The 12134-nt window shown below is 39.4% G+C and overlaps 1 protein-coding gene across 6 annotated transcripts in view; it reads left to right on the forward strand.

Annotated features, from left to right (window-relative positions):
* Positions 1-12134, forward strand: part of RTN3 (reticulon 3) — a 55737-nt gene that overhangs the window by 17363 nt on the left and 26240 nt on the right. Inside the window, exons 3-4 of one of the 6 annotated variants that reach the window (XM_036859654.1) lie at positions 2624-3094; positions 3635-4966. The exons of 2 other annotated variants lie outside the window; for them this stretch is intronic. In XM_036859654.1, the coding sequence (XP_036715549.1) occupies positions 2624-3094; positions 3635-4966 (1803 nt within the window). Of the gene's footprint in view, positions 1-2623; positions 4967-12134 lie in introns of all 6 variants that reach the window. 3 more of the 6 variants (XM_036859653.1, XM_036859652.1, XM_036859655.1) reach the window with 3 other exon arrangements.

The following is a 12134-nucleotide window of genomic DNA, read 5'->3' on the forward strand; positions in this document are numbered from 1 at the left end:
GGTCCACATCAAAAAAATCCTTAAAAAAAAAAAAAAGAGTTCAAGGAAGTTAAAAAAGAAACAAGGCTTAGAAAACGGAAAAGTTTGTGTCCTGACAAAGCAAAACATTTCTACCATGCTTTTTTTTTTTGGCCGCACTGTGTGGCTTGCGGGATCTTAGTTGCCTGACCAGGGCCCACGGCAGTGAAAGCACCAAGTCCTAACCACTGGACCGCCAGGGAACTCCCTACCTTGCTTTTTTGGTTTGTAGTACTGTGTGCATTCTTTCACTAGCATTCAATGTAGGTTGCTCTCTTTTTCATTTCATCGAATCCACCTCCACGTCATCATCATTTTACTTATTGATTTTGCTTATTTTCTGTCTCCCGCTCTGTATTGTAAGCTCCACAAAGGCAAGGATTTTTTTCTGTGTTGTTCACTGCTTTTAATCTAGTTTCTAAAACAGTGTCAGGCACGTGATAATGGCACTCAGTAATTACTAATGAATTATTACTAATTCATTTTGTCCACTTGTTTCTGTAAAATGACAGGTCTAAATCTTCTGAAATCTCAGTCTCTATAAAACATAAGCTGAGCCTTCCCTCTGAGGTGGAGTCAGTTTTGCTCACCTCAAGGTTCCATTCCTGTTTGTTTGTTTGTTTTTAAATTTATGGCTGCGTTGGGTCTTTGTTGCTGCGCGCAGGCTTTCTCCAGTTGCGGCGAGCGGGGGCTACTCTTAGTTGTGGTCCACAGGTTTCTCATTGCGGTCGCTTCTTCTTGTTGTGGAGCATGGGCTCTAGGTGCACGGGCTTCAGTAGTTGTGGCACATGGGTTCAGTAGTTGTGGCGCGCGGGCTCTAGAGCACAGGCTCAGTAGTTGTGGCGCACGGGCTTAGTTGCTCTGCAGAATGTGGGACCTTCCTGGACCAGGGCTTGAACCCATGTCCCCTGCATTGGCAGGCGGATTCTTAACCCCTGTGCCGCCAGGGAAGCCCTGTGGAATATTTCTGATTTAAATGTAGGCCACAGTTCTTTAAATTTCAGGTTTTTTAAAACATTTTAACCTACAGTGGTGAGCTTCATTTATCCTTAATCCAATCTTGCTGCGTAGCCATACTATAGAGTGATAGCTGCAAGCCGTGTTTACTGCATTAGAACTAAATATGAATTCCAGCTTACTTCTGTCTCACTGGTACACTTTGTACCACCAAACTTTATTTTTCCTCAATTTACAAAGACTTTCCCTCTCCCCTCCCCCCTCCCCCCCCCCCCCCCCCCCCCCCCCGCCTCCAATGATTACAGTTACACTGTTCTAAAAGTCAGAGATCCTATTACATCAGATTTCAGTGATGTGTTAGAATAGGGGAACTTTATCTGGCATTTGGAAACATTTTTATAATAGTGGAATTTTATTTCTTGCAATAAGATATTATTTCTTTTCATCTTTATAAAATGGTTTTGAATAAATCATAATTTTGCTTTTGTCTGGTTATTATTCAGCTTCTCACTGAAAAAGAACATAAGCTGAGTAAAAGTAATCCCAAAGCTTTTTCTCTTTCACATCTTCCCAATTACTCATTCACACTCAAGGAAGGCATTGCTGTCCTGAGCCTACTTAGGTCTCATCTGACCAAGCTGAATCTTTGATTCATTCATTTGGAACTATTTATTTAAGACCTACTTTGTTCCAACTCCAGAGATAAAACAGTGTGTAAGAAAGATAGTGCCTGCCCTTGGGACAGTTGTTTTGAGCTTTTCCCCAGTAAAAACTTCCTAGATTGGTTAGTTGGAAAACAGTGTGGTAAATCAGTGGCTACTGTGATATTAAAAACTGTTAAGACTTAATTAGTGTATTGCTTTTAGGGAGATATTTTCTGTTTTAAAAGGATTTCTGAAGTTTACTCTTCTTCATAAAGGAAACCAATTTACACAGTTCAGTTTTGTTGGAATTGGCAAGGTGGTGCAAGAGATTTTGGAACAGACCAACCTTTTCAGTGCCCTTTAGTTTAAGACATTGAGGCCATCTGTACCTGGGGCCCATCTTCCCTGTGGATGGAATAGACTACTTCTAGTCTGATTTTTAGGCTTAGGAGGGGTCCGCTATATCTCTGGTGGTGGTGGGGGAACTCTGGTCACTTCTTTTTTTCCTTTTCAGACTGTCATACTCTAACAGTGGTTTTATAGAAGGTGTGTGTCCTGAATTGTTCCCCCTACAGATGAGAGCATATCAGTACTTCATAATATCAAGTTGTTTGTTTTATATGGATTACATTGTTTCTGTTGAATAGCTATACCAAATACCAAAGGAAAGACACTTCCCCACATTATCCATCTTATTATACCCTTCTTCATGCTTTACCATTAAAGGGAAAAAGTAAATTCAAAAGTATTTTATCTTGAAAATTTTTTGTTTTTTGCAATTTGTGGCATGATAAGCCTTTTCTGTTTCACTGCTGACAATTTTATGCATGTCTTATAGGATAACTGTTGATCATTGTTTTGTTATATATTTATGTGTGTGTATATATACATCCTGTGTGTATATATACGAATTTAAAAATAAAAAGCATGCTGCTTGGCCTGACTAGCTAATGTGTAATTGTACCTGGTAAACAATTGTTTTTTCTTTGAAATTCTGACCATAGAGGGATTGAGCTCTCTTTGCTCTGATGAGCCACCTTCAGAAATTATGACTTCCTTCTTTTGTTCATCTTCTGAAATATATAATACTGACCTTACAATACTACATGGAGAAACAAGCAAAGTGTTAGGCAGCCAGCCTATTTTAGCCAAAGAAAGAAAAGACTGCTTGGCTCTTCTAGATGTGAAAAAGATGGAAAAGCCTCAGGAGACCAGTAAAGACATAGCAGACTCCCCAGTTTCTGTTGCAGAAGGAGTTCACTGTAACCGTCCTTCCATTCCAGACAGTTTCCCAGATCATCCTGCTTTTCTCTCAGAGGAAGTTGGTCAAATGCAACAGCAGATAAATAAAGATCAAGAGTCCAAGAACCCAAATGAGGTACCAAGTAGGGACGATAGAACTGCCTTGGATGCAGATGACAAATTCACTTTGCTAACAGCCCAGAAGCCACCCACCGAGCAGTATAAAGCAGAAGGTATTTGTACGTATTCCTTGTCCCCCTCTGAAGTTTCAGGAGGTGGTATTATGGAAAAGGATTCCCCTGAATCACCATTTGAAGTAATTATTGACAAAGCAGCATTTGACAGAGAATTTAAAGACGCATATAAGGAAAACATAAATGATTTTGGTAGCTGGGCAGTGCACACTGATAGAGAATCACCTGCAGACATTTCTGAGTCTAATGACAAAGTATTTCCACTGAGAAATAAAGAAACAGGGCGTTCCCCAGCTTCTGCCTTGCTCACTAGGCAGTTTTCACACACAACTGCAGCATTGGAGGAGGTATCTAGATGTGTAAATGATATGCATAACTTTACTAATGAAATATTGACTTGGGATTTGGTTCCCCAAGTAAAACAGCAGAGTGATAAATCTGACTACATCACAAAAGCTGCAGGACCTGACATGGGTGAATATATTTCAGAAATTCCAGTTGTAAGTCTTAAAAGTAACACTCATCAGAAAATTCCTGTATGTTCTATTAATGGGAGCACTACTATCCCTAAATCAACAGGTGATTGGGCAGAAACATCTCTCCCACAGGAAAATGCTATGCCAGACCGTCTCAACTCTACACAGGAAATCAGTATCAAAGGTGTGCGAGGCAATGTGCAGAAAAGAGATGACACACTTTCAGAGTTACCTGGATCTCCATTTGAGAAATGTGTCTCTCTTGGTTCTGGAGTGGCCACAGTGAAAGTGGTTTTACCTGATGGCCACCTGAAAGGTGCAATGAACTGGCAGACCTCTGTGTTGGGAGAGGTGACAGAGGCTGGTAGTTCTGGTGAATCTGATGACACGGTGATAGAGGACATCACAGCAGATACTTCATTTGAGAGCAACAAAATTCAGGCTGAAAAACCTGTTTCCATCCCAAGTGCTGTTGTAAAAACAGATGAAAGAGCAATGAAAGAGATTCTTAATTGTAATAGGGAAGACAAAACATCTGGAAACTTTGACAGGTCCATCAGTGACTCTGCGCCACGACAAGTTCAGCCTGATGTTCTTGGAAGGAGTCCAGCTGGTGAGGCAGAATGTTCACAAGTACCTAATATGAATGTCACGTCAGAAGATGTGAAGCAGTCAGATAGTATGAGTGTAGTTGCTCCTGAAAAGCTTGTTGCAGCTGAGAACCCCAAACTTCCTTCAGAAGCATCTCCAAAGGTTTTTAATGATAAGACAGAATTCTCACGAAATGTGACAACCTCTGCCTATTTGGAGTCATTGCATGAAAAAAGTGTTAACGATACAGATGATTCTTCCCCAGAGGACCTGATAGCAGCCTTTACAGAAACCAGAGAGAAAGGAATAGTAGGTAAAGGTGAAGGAAATACCTTCGAAGCAACATCAGAGAAAACTAAGGACTTTAAAACAACTCTTCCGGTAGATGTTTTACATGAAAGTGAGTCAGGTGGTTCTGAAATTGAAAACATAGAAGGCAAATACAGTGAACAAAGCAAAGAAACAGATGGGAGTGAGCTTCTGGATGTTTTCCCTACCCAGGGTACCCCAGTGGCATCTCTTGATTTAGAGCAGGAACAGCTCACAATCAGAGCACTGAGAGAACTGAGTGAAAGGAAGGTTGAGAAGTCCGCTTCTGCACAGGATAAAGTAGAATCTCCCGAAGAAATACTCAAGCAGACTTTAACATTTGCTCCAGAATCTTGGCCACAGAGATCCTATGATGTCCTAGAACACAAAGATGTTAAGACTGGATCTGATCTCGGGATTTCCAAGAAGCCCACTATTACCAAAGAAGCTACTAGGGTAGATACCACTTCCAGCCTTAGCAAGACTGAACTGGTAAACAAGGATGTCCTAGCAAGACTTCTGACAGAATTCTCAGGTAACTGTTTACATTAGAAATACTGCATGTGGTTAATTCTGCTATGATTGATTATTTAGAGTGCTATTTTTTTAGTCTCTGATTTATATCACCAAAATTATAGCTAGAATAAAAATATACAGTAAAATGGGGAAAGGTAGATTTTTTTAATGGTTGCTTGATTTGGTTTTCTTTTTTTTTTTTTTTTTTTTTTTTGATTTGGTTTTCTTATACAAATATTTTCCAAAGCAGTAGACTACTTGTTAAAATTAATATTCTCCTAAAGAAAAAATTTTATGGTCCAGTTTTTTCAAGGTTCTGCTTTCCTTATACATTGGCCCTAGGGGAGATGGCTGCTTTTAAGAATATCGCTAGGCTCTTATTTATTTACAAAGCTTATTTTTAAATCTCTGTGATAGTAGCACTGCTTGGCACTTGGGTTTTTTGCTATGGGCCTTGGAAAATCTATTTAGCAATCAAAGATAAAGGAATCCCTGCTGGGAAGATAGTAAATGAAACTTTTAATTAATTTGATCTTACACCACAGAGATTTTATGCTCTGAAAGTAGGTAACCAGTATCGTAGTACAACTTTGTGAGTAATACTTAGAGAACTCATGCATTCTTCTACTTTGGACCTTGTTTATCGTGCTTTAGGCCAAAACCCAATATATGGTACTAGAAGCCCTTCCCCTTGTCTTCTATTTATTTGAGTGATTACTTTCCTAGCGGTTGGCCTTCAGTTAAATTATTTCAAATGCTCTCTGTTCTGGTGTCTTAGAAAGTGTGATGAAAAAAAGGATATATAAAACCCTCAAAAAGTGACCCCCAACCTCTAATCTGATACCAAGTTCTGCACTAACTGTATGGTCAGTGTTAGGTGCTATGTAGGACTCTGTGATTTTCCAAACTTTTTAAACAATAGATCGCTTCTTTCAAATGAAATCATATGCAGAGTTATAATATTTAAAACAAAAATGAGATTTTTGTTAGGATAAATTTATAAGTGAGATTATACCATTTACCTTTTTTTTTTTTCTGTTAAGGTTTTTATTATGCAGAGTAAGGAGGGAGGCTCAGCCCTTAGCAGCCACTTTCCTCTCCTCATAGTATCCGGAACACTGCCCAGCTCCTCCAGCAGGGCCACTCCTTGTAAGGAGTGAAGCCCCACGCCTCTCAGAGCTTGTCCCTCACTAACTTGCTTTGCTTGGTAAGGTGCCCTGCTGGCGTCTGTGGGTCATCTTCCTTGCTCACGTTCTGGGTCACCTTGAAGCCCATAGCCATGGGCTGCTGCAGAGCCATGGCCGCTGCCCTTAGTGCCTGCAGCAGAAAGGCACTGTTTACTTTTTATAAAGACATTTCCTTACTGAAGACCATGGGCAGATTATTTAATCTTACTAAATTTTAATCCTTAAAATAGAGATAATAATGGTGCTTACTTTATAATAATAGTGAGAGGGTTACATGTGAAAATGCAGGTAATGCAGGGCCTAGTATATAGTGAATATTCATTTAGCACCAAGTACAGGACCTGGCATATAGTAGGTACTGGATAATTATTTGTTAGTGAATGAATTGTTAATAATCATCAGTGAAAACATCGAGGCTTCTTTATAAACTCAAAAATTTGAAATGGCAGTTACAGATAGCTGTTATACTCTAGTAATTGAAGATCGTTGAACTTGGATAAAAGAGAGCTGAATTATTGTTGCTTTACAGTGCCTAGAAGTGTGACTTTAAACAATTACATTAATCGCCTTTTGGGACCTCAGTTGTAAAGTGAGGATGTTGAAGTAGGTGATCATCAATATCATTTCAATAATATGATTCTCTGACTCTGGTATAGTCTAGCTTTCTTCATGAGTTGTTGTCAAAATTCTTAAAGGTAATCCTTTTGAAATATGAGGCATGTAGAAATTAGGCAACAATCCAGAGTCTAATTCTGGCAAATACCTGCTTTAGTGTGACCTTAGACAACTGGCCAGATTGCTTTGGCATCTTCCTGTGTTAATATTGTGGTAGTTATTTTGCCCTGCTTCATAGTGCTGTAGTAAATAAAGTACTGTGTACTAATTATCAGTAAATCTCAACTGAGTTATTTAATCTAGTGTGACAGGTAAAAAGGTATGGAAGTTTAGGATATTTGTCACTGACCAAATTCTGTGATTAGTAGATATTTTTAGATGATAAGTAACGAAGACTAGTATCATTAGACCAAGAAGCTAAAAGGTCTTCCTTAAGGTTTCAGAATTGAAAACCTTTTAAAATTGTCTTCATGAATAAATCTTTTAAAATATAAACTATAGCAAAATATACCAGAGTCTAGTTCTAAGTAGTATATCTGAGTAGTCTTCCTTTCTAAATTAAAACCAGTTCTGTAATTATGTCCTGCCTAAAGTTGTTGGGGAAAATAGGCAAAAGAAACAATGAAAAAATTAATGGTATTTTATTTTTCTTTTGCTGTTTTATGGTATATATGACAGTATATAACAAAGAACTAGAAATGACCTAGCAGTTTTGTTTCTAGGTATGTATTCTAAGTTAAAAAAAAAAAAAGCATTTATGTGCAAAAACAACTACAAAGATGTTCTTTGTAGGGCTGTTTATGATAGTGGCAGATATCTCAGTATCTTAACAATTAGAGATTGTTTGAGTATCTTTTACTATATTTGTGCAGTCGAATACTGTATAGCCATTGGAATTATTATAGGTTGGTGTTTCATTTTTTTTTTTTTCAGAAATGGAAAAATATAGAAAAGTACAAAAAGACATACACTTGTATTTCTACATTTTAGAATTAACTCTGTTAATTGTTAATTAGTGATAATATTTGCTTCCAAACTAAAGGACCCTTTGATTATCACATGACCCACTCCTTCCCCTTGCCCAGAGGGTAACTACCGTCAGTGGAGCTGATAACATCCTTCCACTACATTTTAAATTTGTGCATGTGTGGTATTGTTTTGTACTTTTAAAGCTTTGCTAATATTATTTTTGTTATGCAACTTGTTTCATTCAACATTAGGTTTTTGTAACTCTTTTCATGTTGAGATATGTATAATTCTATTTAACAGCTGTGTAGTAATCCATTTTATTACTATGTTATTTCCCTTTTAATTAAGATTTGGATTATTTTCCATTATTTACTATTATAGACAGTGCTGAAGTTAACATCCTTGTACTTGCCTGTTTTTACACACATGCACATATTTCTCTAAGGTCGTTGTGCCACTGCTTATAAGTTTCACTTCTGGGTATGTGCATTATTTTTCTAGTTACTGTCAATTTGCTGTCAAAGTTGAAGTTTCTTCTGTTATGTGAAAATGTTCATAATTTATTAATAAAAACTATATTATTGAATATAGCAGAGTTTTTATTACATGATGAATGCTTAAAGTAGAAAAAAACAACTTAGAAAACAAGGTTTTCAGAATAATACCTACTTTGGTATCATTAAAAGTGAATCTGTATACCTACACACAGTGATTCTGAAGTAAATTTTTAAAAACAAGATCACGATGACTTTTCTTGCAATACGGCCAAGTAGGCTTTCACTGGACCTGATCTTTCTGCATGTAACTATGTCCTCTGGATAAAATTGTTGGGGCAGTGAGGGAGACCTGAAAACACTGGAAAATGAGCAAAAGCAGACAGAGTCTGAAAAAAGGCTGACACTTTCAGGAAGAGATAGCATGAAATTAATTTTCCATTTTTACTGCTTTTAGCCAGGGGAAGGCTGAAGTTGGCAACTGGCAGCTTGGTTTAAAACTTAATAGAAGGGCTTCCCTGGTGGCGCAGTGGTTGAGAATCTGCCTGCCAATGCAGGGGACATGGGTTCGAGCCCTGGTCTGGGAAGATCCCACATGCCACGGAGCAACTGGGCCCGTGAGCCACAATTACTGAGCCTGCGCGTCTGGAGCCTGTGCTCCGCAACAGGAGAGGCCGCGATGGTGAGAGGCCCGCGCACCGCGATGAAGAGTGGTCCCCACTTGCCGCAACTAGAGAAAGCCCTCGCACAGAAACGAAGACTCAACACAGTCATAAATAAATAAATAAAAGAACGTGAATTTCTTTAAAAAAAAAAACTTAATAGAAAACTTATCAGAGGACAGAATTCAGGTCAGCCACAGCCATTCGACCACTGAAAAGTGAGGGGAGGAGGAGTCCTGGAAAGGAGAGATCTAGAGAGTGACAGCCTAAAATTCTGAGTATAAGCTCTCTATATAAGCTTCTGTTTAATCCCTGCACCACAAAGATAACAGAACTGAACTAAGATTTGAGGTATTGATTGCCCAGAGAGTTTGCAGTTTGGGTCTAGCCAAATTTAATTGCATATTGAAACAGAAATATTGGTACTCTCCAGAGGAATATAACAGAGTCCAGAGGCTATACAGCATAATATTCACAATGTCCAAGATATAATCTATAACTACACAACATTTTTAAAACCAGGAAAATATAACTTAGTCTGAAGAAAAAAGACAGCCAACAGAAGCGAACTTCATATGTTAGAATTGAGAAACAGGTTTTAAGGCAGCTATTATCACTGATCAGTTGAAGTAAAGAAAAATATTCTTGCACTGAATGAAAACAAAGGAAATCTCAACTGAGAAATAGAAACAAAAAAGAGCAAAGTGGAATTCTGTAATACAGCAGCTAAAATTAAAATTCACTGAGTAGCCTTAACAGTAAAACAGAGATGATAGAAGAGTCAGTGAACTCGATGATAGACGAACAGAAAACTACCCAACCTGAAGAACAGAAAGAAAAAAATATTACCAAGCTTCAGGGACTTTTTTTTTTTTTTTTTTTTTTTTTTATTTATTTATTTTTGGGTGTGTTGGGTCTTCGTTTCTGTGCGAGGGCTTTCTCTAGTTGTGGCAAGCGGGGGCCTCTCTTCATTGCGGTGCGCGGGCCTCTCACTGTCGCAGCCTCTCTTGTTGAGGAGCACAGGCTCCAGACGCGCAGGCTCAGTAGTTGTGGCACACGGGCCCAGTTGCTCCGCGGCATGTGGGATCCTCCCAGACCAGGGCACGAACCCGTGTCCCCTGCATTGGCAGGCAGACTCCCAACCACTGCGCCACCAGGGAAGCCCAGCTTCAGGGACTTTTGGGACAATATTATAAGAGCTAACGTGTATAGTTGGAATCCCAGAAGAGAGGAAAGTGAGAGGCTGGAGAAGAACATATTTGAAGATAAAATGGCAGGAAAAAAAACCCTCAAATTTTATGAAAAACATATTTACTGGGGCTTCCCTGGTGGCGCAGTGGTTGAGAGTCTGCCTGCCAATGCAGGGGACACGGGTTCGAGCCCTGGTCTGGGAGGATCCCACATGCCGCGGAGCGGCTGGGCCCGTGAGCCACAATTGCTGAGCCTGCGCGTCTGGAGCCTGTGCTCCGCCACAGGAGAGGCCACGGTAGTGAGAGGCCTGCGCACCGTGATGAAGAGTGGCCCCCACTTGCTGCAACTAGAGGGAGCCCTCGCACAGAAACGAAGACCCAACACAGCCATAAATAAATAAAAAATTTAAAAAAAAAAACATATTTACTGATTAAAGAAGCTTAGCAAACACCTACTAGGATAAGGATGAAGAAAACCATACCTCGGTACGTGTGTCAGAGGTTCCCAAGACCACTGTCAGGCTCAATGATTTGCTAGAAGGACTCCCAGGATTCAGAAGCTGTTATACTCACTGTATACAGCAAAAGGACACAGATTAGAATCGACAAAGGGGAAAGGCACATGGGATAAAGTCCAGGAGGAACCAGGTGCAAGCTTCCAGGTGTCCAGTAGAGTCGCACAGAGCTGTCCTTAATTCTCCCATCAAGGACACATGATAGCATGGGCAAAGTGCTGCCAACTAGGGAAGCTCACCCAGTCCTGGGTGTTCAGGGTGGCACGCAGTACCCCCATGACTGACCTCAGCTACTCAGACCCCAGCCACCTAGAGCAAGAACAGGTGTTTGCCATAAATCATATTGTTCAGGTAGACTTAAGTGGTCATGCTGGTACAGCATGGCCCAAGGCCCCAGGTATGCAAAAACACTTATCAGCCAGAATATGCCAAGGGCTCAGAGTTCATCTCCCAGGAGCCAGGCAAAGGCCAGTCCTGAAGACAGACCTTTCTTTGGCATGTTCAGGGTTTGAGCATTCCAGAACTGCCAAGTTAATCCTTTCCTTCCCAGTATGTCTTAGTCAAATTGCTGAAACGAAAGATAAGGAGAAAACTGACACATATAAAGGAATGACAATTATAACTAGAGCTTACTTCTTACCACTAACCACAGATGCCAGAAGACAGGGAAATAACATCTTTCAAAGTGCCAGACGGGGAAAAAAGTCAACCAGGATCTCTGTTGAGCAAAAATGCCTTGCAAGAATGAAGGCAAAATAAAGACATTTTTAGGTAAAAGAAAACTAAGAGAATCTATCACTAGAAGACCTGTACTACAAGAAACAGTAAAAGAAGTTCTTCAGGTTGAAGGGAATTGATACCAGATAGAAACTTAGACCTTCAGGAAAGAATGAAGAGCGTTGAAAATGGTAACCAGCTGAGTAAATATAAAAGACTTATTTTTTTCCTCTTCTTTAATATACGTAAGACTGTTTAAAGGAGAAATTATAATGTGTGCGGAGATTATAATGTTTATTTCATGTGACAATTTATAACAAAAGACAAGAGTATGTGAATCTATACTATAGCAGGGGTTCCTACATTTTTTATGAAGTGGTACAATATTTTAAGTAGATTGAAAAGTCAAGGGTGTATGTCTCCCAAGAGATGGGAGACTTGGTGCAATCACTGTGTTAGTGGACTGAAGACTACAATCAGAGTGACAGACTGCATAAAAATGCAAGACTTATTTATATGCTGACTATAAAAGATATGTATTAAATGTAAAGACACAAGTTGAAAGGAAATGGATGGAAAAAGGTATACCAAGAAATATATAAACGTATGCCATGCAAAAGTAAGCATAAGAAGACAAAGGGTATTACCAGAAGTAAAAAGTGACGTGTTATCATGATAAAAGATATCAAGACATCTTGACAGTTATAAATGTATATGTGCCTAATAACAGCTTCAAAATAAATGAGGCAGGACTTCCCTGGTGGCGCAGTGGTTAAGAATCTGCCTGCCAGTGCAGGGGACACGGGTTCAAGCCCTGGTCCGGGAAGATCCCACATGC

This window comes from Balaenoptera musculus, chromosome 8 (genome assembly GCF_009873245.2).
Source record: "Balaenoptera musculus isolate JJ_BM4_2016_0621 chromosome 8, mBalMus1.pri.v3, whole genome shotgun sequence".
Lineage (NCBI taxonomy): Eukaryota > Metazoa > Chordata > Mammalia > Artiodactyla > Balaenopteridae > Balaenoptera > Balaenoptera musculus.